This window comes from Lactuca serriola, chromosome 6 (genome assembly GCF_051521515.1).
Source record: "Lactuca serriola cultivar US96UC23 chromosome 6, Lser_US96UC23_V15, whole genome shotgun sequence".
Taxonomy (NCBI): Eukaryota; Viridiplantae; Streptophyta; class Magnoliopsida; order Asterales; family Asteraceae; genus Lactuca; species Lactuca serriola.
The window spans coordinates 112,426,336-112,450,554 of NC_136413.1; the positions used below are offsets into that span (position 1 = coordinate 112,426,336).

General features: G+C 31.8%; 2 protein-coding genes across 2 annotated transcripts; one reads left to right on the forward strand and one right to left on the reverse strand.

Moving 5' to 3' along the window:
• Positions 1-7,336: 7,336 nt before the first annotated feature.
• On the forward strand, positions 7,337-10,596 carry LOC145056666 (Peptidase M20/M25/M40 family protein). Its single transcript, XM_079004372.1, has 9 exons — positions 7,337-7,756; positions 7,925-8,169; positions 8,447-8,555; positions 9,087-9,225; positions 9,366-9,441; positions 9,538-9,660; positions 9,901-10,054; positions 10,132-10,165; positions 10,360-10,596. The coding sequence occupies exons 1-9, from the start codon at positions 7,427-7,429 to the stop codon at positions 10,461-10,463; spliced, it is 1,314 nt and encodes a 437-aa protein (XP_078860498.1). The 5' UTR covers positions 7,337-7,426; the 3' UTR covers positions 10,464-10,596.
• Positions 10,597-17,215: 6,619 nt separating this feature from the next.
• Positions 17,216-21,705, reverse strand: LOC145056667 (phytyl ester synthase 1, chloroplastic-like). The gene is made up of 13 exons (XM_079004373.1): positions 21,492-21,705; positions 20,788-21,215; positions 20,488-20,539; positions 20,258-20,313; positions 19,723-19,881; positions 19,549-19,655; positions 19,354-19,475; positions 18,979-19,087; positions 18,707-18,837; positions 18,260-18,623; positions 18,026-18,139; positions 17,754-17,839; positions 17,216-17,653 (listed from the first exon to the last, which is right to left on the reverse strand). The coding sequence occupies exons 1-13, from the start codon at positions 21,656-21,658 to the stop codon at positions 17,350-17,352; spliced, it is 2,199 nt and encodes a 732-aa protein (XP_078860499.1). The 5' UTR covers positions 21,659-21,705; the 3' UTR covers positions 17,216-17,349.
• Positions 21,706-24,219: the final 2,514 nt, after the last annotated feature.

A 24,219-nucleotide genomic window follows, 5' to 3' on the forward strand; every position in this document is an offset into this window, starting at 1 on the left:
GTTTCTTAAAATTCTTCTGTAACTTATTAATAATAATAAGTGGTTTAAAATTAATGAATAATAATTTTAAATGATAATAGCATCAAATTATAAATTACATAACGTTAGCTACAAACAAATTGTATTTTAAATTAACATCATTATTGAAATTAGAAAGTAATCGCATAAATAAAAATTTAAAGTAATCAATCTTAACAATTGATAAAAGTAATACTACATAGATAAATATATTTAATTCTATTTATAAGGAAGGTGGTGGTATGATATTAATGATTATTATTGTTTAAAATAGTTTAGATTTTATATATAAATTAGTGTAAAAGTAATATGTCAAAGTTAATGTCAATAACTTAACCAACATATATTTTTCAATATTATAACGATATATTGTCAACTTGCACCGCGCAACGCGCGAGAATTCGTCTAGTTTTTCCATAAAGGAGTTTCTAGAATCTTTGTTTTATGGGTAAAGGAATAGCCCCCACCGCCACTAAGAATCAACGACTTGCGTTAAATTTAAGAAAAAAACTATAATTGATAATACAAAAAACTAATCAAAAAACTAATCAAACAATAGATTGGAGAACATCATAAGTTTAAACAATGGTATCCAACAAATATCGAGACATGAGATTTGAGGGTACCTTCTGTATTGAATGCGATAGCCGATTAACTGAGAATCAAAAACATTATTCACACATCCATATGTAACTGACTATCAAAATCTTTTCGTCGTGGGATAGCCGATAATGAGAGAACCGGCGGTAATATGATAGTGTTTATTGACTTGTTCAATTGTTGTGTGCTTAATACGCTAATTGCATATCTCATTCAAATATAAAGGCTTTAAATTCCTTTATTTCCTTATATATAAGATAACTAGGTTAAAACCCGTGGAATCCACGGGTGTTAATTTTAAATAGAATTAAAAAATTAATTATGTAATAAAATAATATATCATTAATTTAGAAAAACTTATGAATTTTAATATTATATTTTTAATAACTTTGTAATTTGTAAGTATTTAATTACACATGTGAATCTTGCTATTTTATAAAAGTCATGAGTTTGTATAATGCAACATATTATCAGTTTTGGAACTTTATTCTTATTAAATACATGGAAGCCGTGACGCACTCACAAGACAAATACGTGGGTTTATGGGATTCATGGATCCGAATTTGAGTCAAAATAAGTTGGATTTCGATTTTAAAGTAGCAGAGGGCAAATGCGGAATTTTATTTAGATGTTTTAAGCGGGAAAATTAGCTTGGGGAAGGCTTAGGAATTGTCGCGTGGCAAAAATCTACTTATTCATTAAATTAGGAGGTTAATAAAAAAAAATTAAATATCAATGTGTAAACATTAAACGTTTGGCCTATTTGGCCTATTTTTTATTGTATAAAGACTTACCATTGTCTTATTTCAATAAATAAAATAATTATGTTTGTAATAATACATAAATAATTACAGGTCCATGTTTAGAAAAATGCATAAATGGCCCTTGTTAATTTTTTTAACAAAAAGGTACATGTTTTTGTGATGGATGTTCACTGTTTAAACAAAACCAGCAGGAACGTTCCCTCTTTAAAAAAGCAAAAATGGCCCATATTAAAAAAAAATAACACAAATGGTCATTTAAAAAATGCACAAATGGTCCACGTTAAAATATTAGCAAAAATGGTCCCAGCTTTAAAAAAAATGCATAAATGGTCCCTTTTTAAATAAATTAACAAAATGATAACTGTTTAAAAAAAATTAACATAAATAGTCCATTTTAAAAAATATTAACATAAACAGTAATTGCTTAAAAAAATACACAAATGTAGTTTTATCTCTTTAGCAGTAATAACAATATGTCCGATAAAACTTGTAAGAATTTCACGGGTAAAATAATATAAGTATGTTGCTCTAATGTACCCAAAATAAAGTACATTGCTCATATTGAAAGCCAAAAGAAAGTACATTGCTATTTTTTCACTATAATGACTAAAATTATGGTCAACAAACATTTATTGACAAAAACAAAGACTTAAAGATAAAAAATAAAAAAAATAAAAAAAATAAAATAAAATAAAAAAAAAAAAAAAACTTGATTGAAACCAATATAAGTTATAATATAGTAATATTTTGTAGTCGTTTTGTTAAATTTCATGTTATCGAAGCCATTCTAAAATATAAAATGTAACCATGGATTTAAATATCATATAGCTAAAAAAATTATATAAGATGATAAATAATATATTTTGAACTATGGATCAACATATTTCATGGTAAACTCCAGAATGAATGACTGTTAAATACCATTTAACATTCCCAACCGTTGTGTAATTTGCATCAGGGCCAAATTTTATAAAGTTTAACTTACATGTATTTTTAATTTTAGCTAATAAAAATCACCAAAATGATATAGAAAAATAAATTAGACAGGTGAGAAAAAAGCATGATTTGGATAGGATCAGGAAATGTTTTAATACAATTCCATTTTGAATTCACATTTCGCAACCAGATAAACCTTGTTCTAGTTATCATTATTAATGACCAAAATACCCTTCACTGTAGACGAACCCAAGGTAGTGGTAAAACACTCATTTTTATAACTTTAATATCCAAGTCGTTACTGTAACTAACAAAACTACTTTACAAGGGCAAAAAGGTTATAAGACTCTTTTCAAAGACCATATTAGTAAGAATCAACAAAGCATATGTGCTAAATTGTAATTTACTCTAAGCATTTAAAGAGGCTAGAAATTACCAAATTATGTTGGAGTGTTCTCATTATAAGGTGTAAAAGCCCTAAAGTTTCTTAATTTTCGAAGATCCCATAGCTTAACACCATCTTGAGCAGCAGTCTGAAACAAAAAACTAAAAAAATGTTAGTGGATATGAAGTTAAACAACCTGAGCGAGTGAAAATAATGACCGGTTAGTTTTGGTATTACCTAACTCTTGGCATCCAAGATTTTAACAATAGGATGAAAATCTGAATAAGTGTAGCCCTCAGATACAAATGAAATTATAAGAAAATTACAGCTGCAAATTTTAAAAGGAATAAATTGGCTTTTACTGTGAAAACTATAAACCTTGCTATTGGTGTTTTCTTGCATCATATTTTCAATATGAACAAAGTACCTCTTACAATCGAAACAATGTATCAAAATCCAAACAAAGCATCAGAACACCCGTTAAGGCATTTTATTAAAAAAACTTGGGTCAAAAAATATTTCACCACGAAAGCATTGAAGGGGTACTTTGCTTACATGTCAAACAAACCCCTGAAATGCAATGAATACGCTCCTGTCTTGCAGAGAAATACAGATTTTGATTCTTCAGTTTCTTCAGATAATCTGTAACACCAACAGTTTCAAATCCTAAGATCAACAATGAGCAACTCACGAATTTTAGGTCGCTTCAATAATGAAGGTGCATCCGAGACGGTGTGGAAAATCAATTAAACATTCCTATTACAGTTACCATTAAATTTCTTGTGAAACTATGTTTCTGAGCTTGAAGCCTAGCCATGAGTGAATTACTTGCTCAGTCACACGCACATACAAACACATCAAACTTGCATATAAATACACATAAGAAAAGCAAGTATTTGTTCATTATATTTACAGCATCCCACTTTACTCTCTTTCTATGATGAAATGTTTGCACCTAATCAATGTCATTATATTCTTAGATACTTAAACATAACATAGAAAAAATCAAATACTTACATTGATTTAGAAAGCATCCCCCCGGGCCAGTTAAACCTGATAAGTAATCAAGTTAAATAACATTTCAACCAAAAAGTTTCATAATGATTAAAATGAATATAAGGGTCATTATGAAGCATAACTTCAGTTAGGCATTTCCCCAAACACCTAATATGCAACTGTAGACACAACCACATGGTATATAGAAAGAAAATGAAAATTTATCCCCACTCTTCTAATTACTTAACAGAACTGGAACCAGACATAGCCTCGATTCCGACACGAAATGTTGTCCTCATTCGATCAGAACCCCGACAAAAGAATCCAAGCCAAGAGAAACTTACAGTTTACCATTTGATACAGGAACACATAAGCATAGGCTTTCACTCTTCAACATTGAAATGCTGTACTAAAAGGAACTGCATCAGTAATAGCAATTTCAACAGGCCCTTATGAAATTAGATTATAGCAAAAATTGAAAACAACCAACCATTTTTACCTTGGAACACAGCAACAAATCTGAACAACAAAACAGTCTTTCGCCCCTGTCGCAGTCGATCTCCCGTATGGAACCCTCCAATCCTTTGTTCATAAGCGTATTATCTGGAACGAAGACGGATTTGCGCCATCTCGTCGAAATCAAAGGTGTAGAAGCAACGCGTCAGCAGGATTTCTTAATTCCCTTCTCCGCCGGTTCCTTTTGTGGTGGTAGGGGTTGTGGCAGTGACTGAAAATTTTGACCCACAAAAACTGAAATCGTTCCCTATAGAAGACGGTGAATCAAATGGATGCAAGTTATCAGTGATTTTGGCCTTAAATGTAGGAGATTAGAAACGTCTAAAAAAAACGCATTTGATTGAAACGCATTAAAGCTGAAGGGATTTTTGGGGAAATTCACTTTTGTATTTTGAGCGGAAAAAATTCAATTTGGGGGCCTTGGAGAATGCCACGTGGCAAAAATCTACTTATTTATTAAAATAGGATTACCAATTATATAATATATAAAATAATTTTAAAATTTATATATCCTAATCGGTTCGGTTCGGTTATATATGGTTCGGTTTCTCAGAAAAACCAAAACCGAACCATTAGCAATCGGTTAATAAAAATAAAAAATCGCACCACCATTTTCAATAATGGCTCGGTTATATTGGTTAATTTAGTTATGGTTCGGTTTTTCGGTTATTATGCTTACCCAAAGCTACAGTAAAGTGTGTATAAAGTGCTGACTTCAAAATGCTACAATTCTGGTTAAAATGAGTTGTTTTTAATTATGTTTGATCGGTAAAATTAAATGAATTAGCTAAAATGGAAATGTTATGAATGGTTTCAAAGTCATAGTATAACTAAAGTGAACTAGTGAGAAAAAAATAGATTATAACTTTAAATATGAATTGCGCCAAATATCATTGTTTACTTTCATTGTAATGTCATTCATATCATTCGCCTTTCATTTCAATGCCCATTATAGGTTTTTTTCAATTTGTTTCGATTGTAGCATTCAACTTTCATGTTAGTGTCGATTATAGTAATTTACTTTCATATTTCCTTAAATTATAGTAGCATTTAACATTCATTTTAAATATCACTTATAACATTTTTACAATTATAGAATCCACCTGTCTTTTTGGCATCGATTATAACATTTTACTTTTTTTTCAGTTATAGCATTCAAATATCATTTTGATGTCGTCCAACTCTTTCATCTGAAACAAGCATGGAACAAATTTTTAAAATGTTCATTTTCGACTTTTGTAGATGTAGAGAAAAAAGTTACTTTTATTGTTACTTTTGACTTCTACCCATTAAACACTTAAAGTACATTGCCTTATTTTGATTTCCTCTCAAAGTACTGACCATTTTTTTGACTTTTTTTTAAGCTTTTTGCTATTTTTTTTTCTTTTGCAATCCAGGTTGCAACATAGGCGAAGAATACCTCATTACGAAAGCTGGGGTGTTGCTGTATAAATGAAATGGTTGGATTTTTAGAAAAAAAATATGCGTAATGTATGTAAGCGTGTATGATGACTATGTGTTTGCAAGAATGTCTGTATGTGACTTTATAAAAAACATGATATGTATTTGTTTGATTATATGAAGTGTAAATCTTAATTTTTTCTTGGATCCATGGTACATTCCTTCTTTCTACCATAGAACTAAAAAACTAAAACATTAGTTCTTGTTTTTTTTCAAAATATGTTGCCTTTTTAGAATAATTTATATGGAAATCTATTAAAAATAAATAAAAATAAAAAATTTTGTTCTGTTTTATGATAGAATATGCAAGAAACTATGTTTTTGACCCTGTAAAGAATATCAAATCGTTTTGCTAAAGGTTCACAACTATTTTATCTGAGGTGAGTATTTTTTTACTGTGAATTTAGCATCCATGACATATCTAAGTAGAAACTTTGTATGGATTTAAGCACATTAACTTTTAGAGAGATTTGGTTGTATGAAGACTTCGAGTGCTTCTCTCTCCAATAACAAAATTAGAACTGTTCATTATTTGAATAAAACCGAATTGTCCAATTGGACAAATTGGATTGGACTATTTGGTTTGAATATTCGGATTTTTGGATTGGTTTTCAACAAAAACGAATTATTATTTTGGATTTCGGATTGGTTTTGGTTTATAAAATATGAACCGAATAATCCAAAAAAAAACGAATAACAATTTATTATTTATTTATTTTAATATAACTATAACTACTTATTAATTTTATAATTTATTTTTTCAAATAAGTTCAAAAAGTTTCATCTAATATAAAATATTAATATGCATTTTCTTTTAAAAGTTCTTTATCTATTGAATATTAAACTATGATATACATTCTTAGTAGTTTATAAATTTTAAATCACAACTAAATATTTTTTTGTTTCTTCTATAAAAATTGGATAATATTATAATTATATATCATTTTAAAATGTTTTAATTTTTGAAAACCGAATTATAAAAACCGATCCAATTGAATTGTAATTGGATCGGATCGGATCGGATTTGATTTTAGTTTGGATTATTCGGATTCATATTTTGAAAACCGAAATCAATTTGGATTTACTTAATTGGATCGGATCGAACTGATCCATCCAAACGAACACCCCTAAACAAAATGGTAAATTATTAACTTTTGGACATATTTGCCCTTCATGTCTTTTCTTGGATAAAAATGAGATTTCATGAAATGTCTTAAAAAGTCGCAAATGTTTATGTATGTATGAAAGGATATAATTCATATTAACTCTTTGTGGCGTGGAACCCATTTTGAGTGAGATTTTTATAGGCTGCTAACTAAAAAGACATGATAATTAATTCATAATAAACAAGTTTTTATATAGTCTTATCGTTATCATGTTACAAAATGTTATTATATAAGAAATGCCAACAAATCGTAATCAATATGAAAACACCGGCAAAATTAGATCATTAGATGCTAACAAACACCGGCAAAATTAGGAAGGGCTTTAAAAGTAGAGAGGGTGATGTTGAAGATGAATACAACTAGACATAAAGAATGTTTTTCATATCTTTAAAAGACATTGTAAAATTAATTTAATTATGTTGTTATTTTTAAGGTCTTTTCAAAGTGATTTCACCCTATCGCGTGAGTTATACGGGTTATAATAATAATAATCCCCTAAATAGTTTCCAAATCTTTAGATATAGAATTGTAAAGTTTCTGGTTCGCCCGGTTTGCTACGATCACACTCTCCCCTCTTATCGACGATGGTGGCTTCAGCCGTAAAAGAAACGCTCGGAGACCTAAACAAGGATTCTTTCGTCACCCTTCTCACCAAACTCATAGGGGAATCTAAATATGTTCAAAACAATCCGCCGGACCTCATCCCGGAGGAGGATAGAATCGTCCGCCATGTTCGTGAAGCCCTCCTCCCGCACAGCACCGCCACCGGTGGCGGCCCACTCATCCTTAACCATGTCACGTATAAACCCAATAGAGGGAATCTCATAGTGGAGTACCCTGGAGCTGAACCCGGAAAGATCGTTTCTTTTGTTGGAATGCACATGGATGTCGTCACTGCTAATCCTTCTGAATGGGTTTGTATTATCTCCTTATAAAATCTCATATCAATGTTAACTATGTTTCAATTTTAATGGAATCAGCATATGTTAACTGATGGGTTTGTGTGAAACCTGTATCAACTAGGGTTCTTCAGGCTAAAATGGCGAATCATGAAATAATCAATAATTTCTGAAATTGTACAGGATTTTGATCCATTTTCAATGAGCATTGATGGAGACAAGCTTCGAGGGCGTGGGACAACGGATTGTTTGGGACATGTTGCCCTTGTAACCGAGCTCATGAAGAAGCTCGGGCAGACAAAGCCAAAACTTAAATCCAGTGTGGTTGCTGTTTTCATAGCCAGTGAAGAGAACTCTTCCATTCCAGGAGTTGGTGTTGATGCACTTGTTAAAGATGGACTTCTTGATAAGCTAAAAAATGGACCTCTGTAAGTCCCCCTTTTTTATTATTTCTTTCCAAATCATGTAGGCCCTTTTTGTTATGACACAGCAGCTGTATAAAAACTACCAGAATGCCCTTCTCATCCTCATCAATAAAAACAGCCCTAGAAAGTTGGTCCAAATTCCAATCATGCTACTTGTAACAAACCTAGCTTTAAAGAACAATGATATAGATTCCTAAATGTTTTATGTAAATAATATTTGATGTAAATAATGATAAAATCTAAATCAGATAGTTTTTTTTTTTTTTTCTTTTTGTTGAAGGTTTTGGATTGACACGGCTGATAAGCAACCTTGCATTGGTACGGGTGGTATGATACCATGGAAGCTTCATGTTACAGGGAAGCTTTTTCATAGTGGTCTAGCACACAAGGTGTCTTGAATAAAAAAAGTTGCTTTTGGTTTTTGTTATTGTTATAAATTTATTTGATCAACATAAATAAAGATACTTAAAGGGCGTATGGTTCATTTCATGGCATGTTTGGTTGACTAATGGATGGAATTCCAGATTCCATCCCATGACGTGTTTGTTTGGTTGCCAAATGGACGGAATTGAATTCCATCGGAATCCTTTAGATTCCATCATTCATGGAGTTCATCTTTCAAGGAAGGAATTCAATTCCATTCATTCCCATGTTTGTTACTCAAAAGGCCAAACTACTTCCATTATATAATATTGAAATTGATCGAAAACATGCATGTATTTCTCTATTAAATAGTAAGAAATATTTGATTACAAACAAAAATTTTAAGTTATTCAATGTTTATTATTGAATGAATGAGTGTGTCTTATAAATAAATTGTATTCCATTTCTTTCAAATTCCAATTCCTTTGACAGATTTCATTTAAAAAAAAAACATTACGTGATCTATGATTAATTTCATTTACTCAATTACTTGGTAGGCTATAAATCCTTTTGAGCTAGCAATGGAGGCACTCAAAGAGATCCAAACAAGATTTTACAAAGATTTCCCTCCACATTCTAAAGAACAAGTTTATGGATTCGCAACACCTTCAACCATGAAACCAACTCAATGGACATGTAAGTTCTAAAAAACCCCTTTTGCATTATAACAACATTTTCAAACTACAATATTGTAATATGACAAAATAAAAGTATGAAGCTATAAATAAATATAATAAATAAACAATCATATAAAAGTATGTTGCTATTTATTACAGACCCCGGAGGTGGGATCAATCAAATTCCTGCTGATTGCACGATTTCAGGAGATGTGAGGTTGACCCCTTTTTACAAGTAAGTTTATTCGTCTTTTGATTTATTTTTTTGTTACTTATGGTCTCTTTTCTACTTTATATTTTCTTCTAGTTTAACATTGTGATACAATTTCAGTGTGCCAGATGTAATTAAGAAGCTAAAGGAATATGTAGAAGATTTAAATAAAAATATAGAGAAGATTGCTACAAGGGGACCTGTGTCAAAATACGTCTTACCAGATGAGAACCTTAGAGGGAGGTATGTCTTTCAATTTCCAAATTTGCCCTTATCTACTTTTTAAGCTATCGTGTCATTTACTCATACAATATTTTATCTAGACACCAATTAATGACGCTTTCCTTTTTCCCCCATTAAGTCCTTGACTTTTTGCTACAAATTGTCTTTGTCCATTTTTATTCCTTCCTTTTCTGAAATTAAGCTTTCATTTTCTTAAATATTTTTTTTAACATTATTTAAATAAATTTGTGTTAATTCCAGAATTGAGATTTCGTTTGATGAGGCATCATCAGGAGTTGCATGTAACCTCGAGTCTCGTGGCTTCCATGTGTTATGTGAAGCAACTAAAGATGCTGTTGGCCATGTGAAACCGTATTCCATAACTGGAACTTTGCCACTTATACGAGAATTACAGGTACAATTTCCACTTTTTATTTTCATTTTTCTTACTTCTCACTTTACAAATCTCTTTTTTTTTTTAATCATAAACAGGATGAAGGTTTTGATGTTCAAACTGCAGGCTATGGTATGTAATATGTTTTTGTTTATTTTACCAAACTTATAAAAAAAAGGATTTAGGAAAACATGTTTGTTTTTGTAGGCCCCACGTAGGACAGTACAGGTTGTATTGTGTTTGGCATGCATTGGACTTGAAAATTTGAATTTTTTGTCCTACCCAAAAAAGTGGTAATCATGATTTATTTTTTTATTTTTTTTCAGGATTGATGTCTACTTACCATGCGAAAAATGAGTATTGCCTTCTTTCGGACATGTGTCAAGGGTACAAGGTGTTTACTGGTATAATTGCTCAGCTAGAGGAGTGATTTTGTCTTTTTAAACACCCTTTTACTTAGCAATTAGCGTTATGACATTCTCAAAATTTAAACTATAATCATGTCTAGTTTCGTTTGAACTGAGTATTTGCGATTTAAATACTAGAAACTTTGCGTTTATTAAGTTTGAAACCTCTCTAACTATATTTTGATTTGAAAAGGACAACAAAATCAAGGTGACCTCACTCCAAAAAGGAGTTAACCCAGGTTTCAACCTTAGGATGGCTTCTTGTTCTAAAATAAAAGACAACAAAATCAAGTTGACATTTTATACAAGGTTTGAAAATTGATTTTGTTTTTTATTAACATATATGCTATGGAACAAGTTTTATCTTAACTTGACAAACTTTTTAATGAGCCGAACACTTTTAGTTAGGACAGAGCATGGGATGATTTAGGTCGGTTTTATCAATTTTTGTTGGGTTTTCGGTTTTTGTTTCTTATTCCTACTTTTAATTATCTAGAAAATGTGTTGAGTAACTTAACCGAAGTGAATTTATGTTAGTTTGGTTTTTTATATGATTGGATCTAGGAAGAGGAATGGTGCATTTCATTTAAATGAAAAGGAATTTGTTTGTTTTGTTTATGAAATGGATTGGAGTTCCTTTTGTTTTGTTAATTCTCATTCATAAGCATCCCCAATAGTTTACATTTTTAAAAGTTTTTTCTTTAAATTAAATTAACTTTATTTTTTCTTTCTTTTTTTAAACATTTTATAAAGTCTCCTTATAATAACTACATCGGGTTTTATTTTTGAAAAATATAAAATATGATAAATTTCCATATAGATAGTTATAAGAGTTAAAAAAAAATTATAAAATAGTATCTGGTTATAATGTTTTATAACATTTGTATTTTTTAAATTTTGAAATTTTTGATAATTGCTTTTAAATGATATAACCTTTTATAAAATATATTCATATTCATTTTTATTTTGTTTATTTAATTAAAGAGACTAACTTATCAAGGAAAAAAAATAATATCTAGATAAACCTTAGGGCATATAAATGAAAGGTTATTAAATGTACAAACCAATAACAAACTCCAAAAGAAAATTTTGGAAAATTAAGATGTAGGAGTTTATTAAGGTGTTGTTTGTTTTGAAAAAATAAAATATTTGTAGTTTTTTTTCACATCTTCAAAAGAAGATATGTACCAAAAGTTTGCCGTCTATATAAAATAAATTGTTTGTTTGTAAAATCAAGGTTGCATAAATGATATTAAACCACATCATCATATGACACTAAACAAACATACCAGTAGTATATACATTCATTAACCACACCGATTTCTAGTTAATAGTAAAAGACGGTGGCGGAGGTAGCGATGATGGTAGTGGTGGTGGCGGAGGTGATGGTGATGGTTGGGGCGGCGAAGGTGGTGAGGGTGCATCATGTTCTTTTAACAAATAAAATCTATAATCCAAATAAATACTTAAACGAAGACATTAAAATATTAACAAACTTCTAGTAAAAAAAAATACACGTAAATATTGATGACCTCTTTTATACCATAAGAACCAATTATGTTGGCTCCTTTTAAAGAGTTTTGTATTTAAATAATTTTAAAAGGTAAAATAAAAATATTAAAAAAAATCTTAAAAACTATTTTTTAATCATTAGTATAATAATAATTTTTTACTAAATCTGTTTTTATAAGAGAGTGTTTTTTTTAGTAGATTGGGTTGTTCAGGAATGTGGTATTCGTCTGTTTTTTATTAAAAACAAGATTATTTGCACTAATAATGTGGTTATTGTCCAAGGAGAATGGGTATTTTCTAAATTTCAATGTTTTATAGTTAATGTTTATGCTCCTTGGGAGGAAGGCCAAAAAAAAGGGAAAATGACATTTGTGGGTAATAAAGTGTTCTATAAGTACTCATTTGGTCCCTTATCTTTTTTTGTCTTTATTATACCACTGAACTTAATAATCCTGCTCACCAAAACCCTCGATACCGGTTGTTGTAGGTTACTGCTTATGTGGATATTACGTGGCATTATGTGTCATAAACTGGGCTTATTAATTGCAAAGTTGCAGTACTGCATCGTTCTTGCCCTAGATCGACATGGATGCTTCTTCTTATTCTTCTTCTATTTCTTCCAAACGAAATGCTGAATTTCAACCTGAAAATCCTTGTTACTGTGGGTTACCATCTCGTGTACGAACTTCACGAACTAAAGACAATCCAGGAAAATTTTTTCAGATTGTGCCCTAACTCCATGGTAAAGCAAATGTTTTTTTACTTTTCTTTAATCTTCTTTCTTTAACCAATTTGTTACTTTTTTCAAGAATGAAGGACCAAAATGCAAGTTCTGGGAATGGTTGGAGCCTGAAACCCCTGAAAATGAAGTCAATTCTGGGAAGGACAAAAAAGAACTATGCAATTTAACCCTCAAAGTTTCTATATTGGAAAACAAGATCAACATATGTAAGATGAAGATGGAACAAGAAAATTTGGTTGTTAGACAAGAGTTTGAAAAACTCAAATGGAAGCTATTTACTCATAAAGTTGTGATGATTGTGTTGTTTCCGTTGTTTGTGTTTAAGAAGTAGTTAGTTTAGTTGTATTCAAAGACTAAATGTAATCCTTAATGTTGTAATTTGTTTGATGTATTAAGACTAAATCTTTTTGATTAATGATAGTTTGATGTTTTGAGTGGTTTCAAAGAAGTATTAATGTGTTTAACAGGTTAGTGAATTGGACATGATGCAGGGGTAAAATGGTCCAGATTAAAGTTGGCAGTAATTAATTGTTAATGTCTTGATGTGATCCAAGGGTAAAATGGTCCAGATTAACCACATTGGATACATCAAACATTTTTTAATGTATTAAGACTAAATCTTGGCAATAATCAATTGTTAATGTCTTGATGTGATCTAAGGGTAAAATGGTCCAGATTAAATTTGGCAGTAATCAATTGTTAATGTCTTGATGTGATCCAAGGGTAAAATGGTCCAGATTAAATTTGGCAGTAATCAATTGTTAATGTGTTGGCAGTAATCAATTGTTAATGTGTTGATGTGATCCAAGGGTAAAATGGTCCAGATTAACAACAACAACAACATCAAACATTGCTTAATGTATTAATACTAAATCTACTTGATTTATGATAGATAATATAAGATTAAACAATCTATATGCAAATAACCATACACCAAAGCATATAGATAAAAGACAAAGTTGTAATATTCCATCAGCATGTGCACTATTACAAAAGTTGTCCCCACAGTTGTCCTAATATGTCAAAAGATGTGCCATGTGCCATGATTCTTAAAGTTTTCCCAATTACATAATTACAAGACTAAAAGTTTGTCTTTCCAAAAAAATTTAAACATAAAATCATTCCAACACCATTGGGTTGTGTTCAGTGCTTCCTTCTTTCTTCAAAACCTTCCTCAACCCTATCTTGGTAATTCTTTCTGAGTATTTTCGTATCCTTTGCCTAGTTGCAACTGGTTGAGCAGGGACATCAACATTTGGATGTGGATCATGTACTTGAACTAGTTCAACATGTGGAGCTGGATCATCAACTGGTTCAACATGTGGAGCTGGTACTTGAACTGGATCCACTGGATCTACTTGAATCGGATCCACTTGAACTGGTTCCACTTTACCTGCTAAACAAATATGTAGTTAATGAGTTGGATGTTCCATTTAAATTATATTGTTTTAATAGCATACCTTTCTCTTTTTTACATTTTTTAGGTTTCTTGTTTTTCGCCCTTGAAGTGGATGCTACATCTGCTGGTCTAGTAGGACATGTTGATCTATTGTGGCCCCTTTCTCTACAAATAGTGCATCTATTAACTGCACCTGCTTTTGAGATAGTATGCCTTGTTTTCCCCTTGTTTTCCATCTCAGATTGATCCTTTTTCTTTTTAAGGGTTGGCCTTCCTGGTAACCTTCTTTTTTGAGGAGGCAATGGCTTAATGTAGGGAGCTTCAGGCCACATCGAACTACCATTAAGTGGGTTAATGGTATGGTTGTAACAAGTCAAGAACATGGTTGTATGGAACCATGGTGCAACATAATCCTCTGCATTCCCGTTGAGGTATGAAATGGCTGCCACTGCATGCACACATGGGATACCTGATACTTGCCAAGATCTACATCCACATGTGTTGTTGTTAAGGTCCACAGCATATCCATCATTTCCAATCCTAACCTCATATTTTTGTACCCCAGAAGGTATAACTCCCCAAAATCTGTCCACAAAAATAACAAGTTCTATTAATCTACTAGATGACATAATAATATTTATAAAATACAACTTATATCATACCTTTGTTGTTTCTTTAACTTTGATATCTTTAATCTTATAGATGGGCATATTTTTAAATTACCCCAACTTTGTCCCTCTAGCAGCATTCTATACATCCTCTCCATTGCATAAATCCGAATCTCTTCCAACATGGTGAGGAGTGGTCTCTTCCTAGCAAGATCAATAACATAGTTGAAACTTTCTGATATGCCATTCTCATAAGCATCACAAGCCCTGTCCACTTCAAAGAATGCCCTGCACCAACTTTTAGGGTCCCTTTCCATGAGGTGTTCATAAGCTAAAGGGTCAATTGTTTTTATGGAATTCATTTCTGCCTCAAATTTAGGTTGAGTAGTACTTGCAGCAGCTGCCCAAAACAACTTCATATATTGTTCACCTTTGAATCTTTTCTTGAAGTTAGCATAGATGTGCCTAGCACATTGTCTATGCTCTGCTGCTGGAACTCTTTCTTTGACAGCCTCTACCAATCCCTGAAAGAAACAAGAAATGGATGACATAACAAAAAACATTGAACTCAAACAAAACATAAAAGAAAATATACCTTGTGTTGGTCTGATATGAGGGTCAATCCATGACCAATTCCCATTTCAATATCATCTAGTAGGAGGTCAAGAAACCACTTCCATGTTTCCTTATTTTCTACTGCCACCACAGCCCATGCAATAGGGAAGATGTGGTTGTTTGCATCCCTGTCCATAGCTGCTAACAGTTGGCCTCTACATATACCCTTTAAAAAACAACCATCTACCACTATTACCCTCCCACATGCTGCAATCCAACCATCCTTCACACCCTTAAAACAAACATACATTTTAGAAAAGTAAGTGGTGGAATCAGGCATGACATCCACATCTATCTTTACTGTTGAACCAGGATTTGTACTCATTATTTCTTCACCATAACTCCATACTTTACCATAATGTTCTATCAAACTACCCTCTATCTCATCAAGAGCATATCTCCTACATTTCTACATTGAGTCACACTAACAATCAAGTTAAACTTTGTACTCACTTTGGCTTTCATTTTCCTTATGCTCATTTTGGGGTTCTTCAAAAGTTGATTCTTAAAATGCTTTCCAATACATTTATATGTTACAATGGAACCAAGTTTGAAGACTCTTGAACAGTTATGGTCATCAACTAAGGACTTAATCTGGAAAGACCTTTCACTACTCATCCAGGAAGCCCACAGTCTAAAACGACAAGAGGGGTTCTTGCTATCTTTACAACATCTCACTAATAACCTCTAACTATCATTTTTCTCATAATAAAGATTGTACCCATTCTTCACTGCATAGTTAGTCAAACAATTTTTTAATTCCATAGGGTTAGAGAATCTCATACCTAGAATTGGCACCATTTTGTCCCATTTTTGGTTCTCATTATGGACATGGTACACTGGTTTGTCATCCCCATTGTTGGTTTCAACCTCATCAGTTTCAAGTTCATCATTTTTATCCTTAGAAATACCTGACACCCGGTGTAAGAATTCATCACCAACAGTCTTGTCAAGAGAAGGAATGTAACCATCTGCTTCATGCTCATATGGAATATCATCAGAAAGTTGTGACTCTTTATCATCATCCACGTCTGGCTCAGAATAATGCCCTTCATCATCTTCTACTACTTCCATATCAGCCCAATCAAGTACAAAGTTCATTTTCGTGGTCTATATACACATTCATTGTTAGACCAACTTCATCACTATAACCCGTTTCAATAAACTCATAGTAATCAGCATCATTCCCAATTCTCCTAATACCCTCTGCCAATGGTTCATTTCTAGTGCAATAATATACATTATCGCAACTGCCTTCAATCAACTTTTCAACGAACAACTTAAAATCTTTGAGATCCATTGCACCAAAATCGACATCAGCGATTGAAACAACAATAGCGTTCAAGTACACTAATGGTTTTGGTGCGAATAAACCATTATAATGTACATAAACTGTCAAATACTTACGGAGTTTGGAATCGGAGGCCATCTTCTTCCCTGTAACACTCACATTCACCACTTCTCTTTAATTTTGTAACTGTATTCTTCGATTAAACCCTAACTGTAAGGAGAAAAGGGGGTGAAAGAGTAACGGGTTTGCAACGTGGTCTAGGTCCACGTAATACGACATGTCATCTCTAATTAAATGAGATAACCGGCAAAACAAGTGATAACCGGTATCGAGGGTTTTGGTGAGCAGGATTATTAAGTTCAATGGTATAATAAAGACAAAAAAAAAAAAAAAAAAGATAAGGGACCCAATGAGTACTTATCTAACACTTTATTACCCTCAAAGGTCATTTTCCTAAAAAAAAAAGTTATGGAGCTTTCTTTTGGCGTTTATGAATAGGAATAATGAGACTTACATGTTTTTTTTGGTGATTTCAATGTTGTCGTAAGTACGAATGAGAGATTATAAAATACAATGCCTTTAACTTAAAAATTAAAAAAAAATAAAAATAAAAATAAAAAAGTACCACACTATAACATATATAAATGAAAACCGAATACTATAATACACAAATACATGAAAGTACATTGCTATTTCATGCATTTAGCCAATTATAAAATCCAGTATCCAAGTCATGTGTCATCTAAGGTTCAAATGTCGGAACTTGATCGTACGGAGTTTGTGTTTTTGCTTGATACACAATCCTCTTCACAAATCCTCGATAAGGATCCTCCTCTCGCTTCTTAATCAAATACGCAATATTCTTTTCAACCTCATTCTTTATTTGCAAGTACAATGCATTCGCGTTCTCTTTGTCGTTCAATATCTTCTCGAGTCCCTTTGTTTTTATAGGCTTCCCAAAAAGATAATAAAATCGCCCCGGAATCTTGGGTATAACCAATGGTAAATGAAGTTGTTGGTTAGCAACCTCCCCTTCCTTATCTTGCCTATTTACCATAACAAAACAAATGTCAAATTTCCTTAACAAAATGGTCACTCGATTTTATTACGTGAAAGTAAAACATAAAGAAAAAAGTTTGTGTTTACCTCAAAAGAAGTAATTTCTCATTATTTTCTTCTAAATAGTCACTGACTGCAGCATTTTTCTTCCAGTCATTGTAATCCAAGATCATCTACATACATTTTAAACGATCAAAATAAAATCATATCCATGGAGATACAGATTACATATATACAATCTACTTTCAAAAAAAAAAAATCGTATCAACGAATTGTACTTTCTAAAACCTATTGACTACAACAACCTTTATAAAAAAATATATATAATTACGATTATCTAAAAAAAAGTTATTTCTTACTTCTGACACATCATCTTCCCCTACACATCCGAAGGGTACAATAGTGGCCCCAAACTTTGCAGCCATTCTTACAAACTCTTGTTGTTCAGGCCAAAATAACTTATGAACTTCACCCTGAGAAACAATAAAAACATCAACACACACTAAATACAACAAAACCTTACAGAAAGTAGATTGCTATTTCTTGCATTTAGCCCTTGAAAATCTAACAAATGAAGTGATGAGGTGGCAGACCTTACGGTGGAGGGCTTCACGTGCGCCACCAGGGTAAAGAAGCACGTATGATTTTGTAGAAAATAATTTAAAAAAATTAATTGGAGTCACAGGCAACATTCCAAACACTCGTAAAATAATTGAAATATATGGAATCCCGGATTGAATGTCAAGTTTAAGACCTTCTGGATGCCCTAATCCACGAAGAATTATTTTTTTTTCTTTCAAAAATTGTAAGAGAAGTATGAAAAGATCGAGCCCCATGAGCATATGATTCCCAACAAATAATACGGGGCCCTCTTTTGGAATCCCGTTTAATCCTGTTACTATTTTTTCATCCTCCATTGTTGAAAGCATCACTGGACTTGTAGCAAGGTGATACAACCTGTATTTAGTTAAAAGTGAGATTAGATAATGTTTCGTTTTTTTACTTGTATATATATAATGAGTGTTTCTTTTTTTAATTACCAATGGCCTTTGGTTTCCTTTTTGTATTCTGACATACTGGGAGGGAGGTGGTCCTTGACCTCATCATGGTATGAGGTACGTCTGTATTTTGAAGAACCTTTTATAATTGTCAACAAATTCCTATCATTTTCCTGCACTAAAAATGTGTCATCATTGTCTCAAATAGTGTTTAACAAAATTTATCCAAAGGTATTTAATGAGGATGACAAAAAAAAAAATAGATTATACATTGATCAATGTAAAAGAACCAAAAGTATAAGAGTTCACATTACCAATAGGATCATGTGACCTTTGCCTTTTAAGAAGTGTAAGCTGCAATTTTTCAACAATTGTGTAAGCCTTAGTGCCTCATCTTCACTAGGGAGTAGCTTATCCTTATAACTGAAAAGTTATTCCACCAAATTAATAAACTGTATCCATGAGGATCGACTATTTCAACAACTTTTTCAATGCTTCAATTACAAATCACTTTCTTTTGTTTCTTCCACCAAGAGCATTATACTTTGAAGCTTTTTTTAAATTAAGGGCCAAGTCATAATAACATTAGTAATCGTAATTGATATTATTATGACACTAATAAAAGAGATGATGATAATAATAACTAATTTTTTATAATAGTAATAATGATGCTCGAGGAAGAAAGAAACCTGGCCAAAACCAAAACTTCAGCAGTAATGGAATGAAGATGAGAATTAGCAAATGAAGCAGCTGATTTAAGTAGTTTCAATCGCCAAATAAGAGCATCTTTTGGTAATATATCAACTAAACCCTGCCAACAAATAGACATACTCTTATCAGATGAACATAAGTTGAGTATAAGCTCAAAGAAAGAGGTCACATACACGTATTGTAGATAAGAAAATTGAACTCAAGGCACCATAAAATAGATTAGGAAGAGCCTCGAGTAGAAAAAGAAAAGTTGGAAGTCGTGATTTCTCGAAAGAAGTTGCTGAAACAGATAGAAGAAAGATGGGTGATTGGATAATTAAAAAAAAAAAAAAATTAGAAATACTGACCTGGATTTACAAGTATAATTACTAAGTCAATTGTAGGATTATGAGCAGCAACTGCAAGAGCTAAACATCCACCAAAGGAATCTCCAACCAGATAAATTGGCTTCTTTGGAGATGAAGCATGCTCCAGCCTCACGCTTTCTTCAACAAATTTAATCAAATCTTCATACAACAAAATTCATGAATTAAATCAGTTTCTACAAATGTTCCCCTTTGTTATGGACCAGGTGCTATATAACTGAAGTGAAGGCTTGAAGTGATTATTTGCTCAATTTTTTTTAAATTTCTTACAATGATGGATTAACTTTTGTAATGGTTATTTGTCGATGATGTCTAAATCTTCAAAATGCCATTGAAATATACATGAATTTTGATGGAATTTGAAGGATTCCAGTGGAACTAAATTCCTTCCATTAGGCAGATGCCCAAAAAGCCTTTGAATCGTTAGAGGAAAAGCTACTTCTACACCCACACATGCTTTACCTAATTTTCACATGTTTTTTAACCTTAAATGTTATATGCAAGTGAAACTAAATACCTTCAAGTGGTGTTCTATCTTGAACAGGAATATGCAAGGCTCGAACTTCAAAAACTCTGTAATAAAGCAAGCTGCATGTTATAAGCTAGTATTGCAAAGGGTTTGATATGAAACACAAATCCTTTTATAAGAGCAAAGATTCATGATTACAATAAATGACAATGATTTCATATTCTTTAAAAAGTTTACACTATTATTAAGAAAATGGTTACATGTAAGTAGTGACTCACTTCCCAAGAGCTTTCTCGTGCAAAATGAGTCCCAATCCAGTTCCATCCAATCCTGAATGAATCAACACAACCAAACATTAACAATAAATTGAATCTCAAATTACAAAATATCACAAAGGGTTATTAACAGCTTTACAAAACCAATCAAAGAGTCCATATGAACATGAACCAGACATTACTATAGTCTATAAGATCATTGGATTCATGATCATATAAGATTACCACTTACACAAGAATTAAAAACAAAATGATATCCGTGTTGATTGAATTTTGAAAACTCTTGAAAAATTGAATAATTACCAGGTAAATACAAAAGAACAGGTGAATCCTTCAATGGTGTACCACATGAGATAGGGCAAAACCACCGTGGTGGTCCTCCATCCGGTTTAATAATATCAGTCGCCAATTTAAAGAAATCTTTACCACTCTCACTTCCAAACCCATCGTCCCACAAAACTTCTAATTTTTCAGAAACATCTTCCCTTCTTTTCTTTCCTACAACTTCATAACTTAGCCTAGTCCTCTCATCAACAGAAGCTAATTTATCAACTCTAAAAGATTCTGATAATACTACAGGATCCTCACCAGATATACTCCTAACAAGAACTTGTGATCTGGATTTACAACCAGCATTAAGAGCTAAATGAGGTGGAAGTGGAACCCAAAAGCTGTTTGCAGTCAGTATCATTGCTTCCACAACAAATGGCTCAAAATTAGAGTTCAAAACCCTAGTTAGAATCGACAGATTAGTTGCTGCAGGCTTTGGTATTTGTTTTTTCGATTCAAAATAGAAAGTTTTGCTTGAAGCGAATATATAAATCGTTTCGGTGCTAATAAACCCATGAAGAAAGAAACAAAATTAAGACTAAGAAAAAAACGATACGACAAGTTCTATGATATTGTTTGCGAGACTGGAATCAATTGACGGCAAGACATAGTTAGAACTTAGAATAGTAGTGAAAGAAAAATACAGATAAAATATACTTAGTTGAAATGTTATTTACCTGAAACAAATAATGCAGTTGCAAAGAAGAAGAATGTAGAGCTTTCCATATATCGGCATCTCCATTCGAAGCAACCAAGCTACTACTTCCATGGAATGCATACGCTTTGCTCTCTGAGGGTCTCGGAAATTGGCAGTGGGTTCTGATGGTAGCTGGGTCGATAGCATTTGGAGGGTGTTCGGTTAGGGAAAAAGACGCTGTTTATTGTTTACTAAAGACGTGATCCCGTTAGAAACGGTGTATCATAAGGATTAATTTAAAAATAAAAATTAAACATTGAAATGTAAGTAATAAATAAGTTATAATATAAACTTAAAAATAAAAAAGGAAGAAAATGAAAATCGTATTCATTGTAATTTAATTTTATATATATTATATTTAATACTTTACATGTATAAATATATTACTTTAATTTTAAAAATTGAAACAAAAAATAAATTAAGATAATACTTATTTTAAAAATACTATAAAATAACAAGTATCAAAACTTATGAGAGATTGATAAGTGTCAAATTTAATTTCATTTATTATGTAGGATTGTTTATTTCAAAGCTTAAAAATCAGCTTATCCTGGTAAGAATAAGCTAAATAAGTTGTTTTTAATAAGCATCTTTTTACTTATTTTTTATTGTTTATTCCCACCACAAACACTTTTACAAAAACTGCTTATTCTCACCGCAATAAGCTAATAACATATAAGCTAATTTATCCAAACACCCTCCAAAAGTAAAATGCAGGAAAATGATATATTTGAAAAGGTACATTTGGAAAATTTATAGAAAAAGTCATAATTTTTAATTTTTTTCGAATCTTCTTCTACTAACAAAAGAATATTTTTTATTTGTCATGTGTCTTCATATTAGGTTTTCTAATTAATATCATATCACTTGTTAACCTATTAGGTGATTCACATCAGTATAATATCACTAATCTTTCAATTGTGTCACATCATATTTACAGTGACTACTCACATCAATGCAATAACACTCATCTTTCAAAAGTGGTCTCCGCGGTCACCTCATTTATCACTTTATAAATATTTAATCATTTAGAAATTTAGAAATTTAAAATATTCATTTAATCATTAATATTAACATATTAAATTGTTAATTGGTTAATAAAAGTTATACATACCTAACTAATTATCTTTAGGTTTTAACAATATGACTATAATTACGTAACAATAATGTATATACCACATTTTAATAATATAATTATAATTACATATATAACAATAACTTGTTTATCAAAGAGATGAAATGGTATTATAAGGGAAAATAGAGTTAGTGGTGGAGCCACATTTTCATTTGCAAGGCTTTCATAAGTTGAAAAATCTAAGTGCAATTGAAATTCATTTTGCAAGACTATTGCAAGATGCCATGTGGTTGAATTTAAATTTTAAATTTTCCATTTTAATTACATTAAATTAATAAAAATAGAATATAAAATAAAATAAAATTAATACAAATTTAAAGGTGATATAATTTTACGTATTTATTTGAATCAACGGTTATAATTTTATATAATTAAAAAATATTTCTTAATTATTAATTTACTTAAAATAATTTATTTAAAATTATTAAATAATAATTTTGAGTTTTTACTATGAAAGTTTAAGTAATTTGGTAACCATGGTTCTCACGGGTTATAAACTAGTGGTGGTATATCTCTGAGATACATGATATCCTTGTTAATAACTCTTTGTTAAACACCTTGTAACATCCCAAAATTTAAGACCAAAAATTTCATTTTAAATTTAATAATTATAATAACTCTTTGCCGGGGCTTTGGCCTCTTTCCCAAAAAAAAAACATCAGAGTATAACTCCTAAAGATCTCGTATGCGGAAATCATGGTGTGATGCGCTGCAATCATGTCAGCTCCTTTCCTTTCGAAGAAGAAGTACCTAAAACCAAAACTGAAAACCGTAAGCACAAAGTTTAGTGAGTTTCACCATCATATCACATACCATACAATAAACATATTGTCAGGCATATATGGGTGCCCGACCTACCCTGTTAAGCACACCTGGGTGCTCAACCTACCTGTGTCAAGCATACCGGGGTGCCCGACCTACCCCTGTTAGGCATATCTAGGTGCCCAACCTACCCTGCCAGGCATATTTGGATGCCCGACCTACCCTCCGGTTTATCTAAACTGGTTACGGGGTCTATTTCACCCCTACCACTACCACATAATAACATATCATAATCATACTATTAGGTATATCTGGGGCCCGACCTAACCTACGGTTTATCTCAACCGGTTACGGGGTCTAATCCACCCTTCATACCACTATCACATAATATCATAGCATACTAGCACATAAAGCATAACAGATATTGGCATACCATACAAGTATCACAAAGACAATCATCTCTATTACGATTAGCTATTAGTGGGTCGGCATTGGTGCCTTCAACCCACTTCTACTGGAAGGTAACTCACCTAAAATATCGAAAAGTAGCTGCAAATCTTCGGCTCCGAAAATCAACCCAACTCAAGCTCCTATACATAAAAGATTTCCTTAATTACCCTTTCATACTCATGACCCCCTTAAGGGTCAACTTTGGTCAAGGTCAAAGTCAACATTCTGGTCAAATTCAACATTCTGAGTTTACTCAAATCATTGAGTCCATAAATCATAAAACCCTGAAATCGCGATCCAACTCATTGAGTTCTTTCATGAACTCATAAAGTTCCTCCTATCAACAGAATCGAGACTTTCC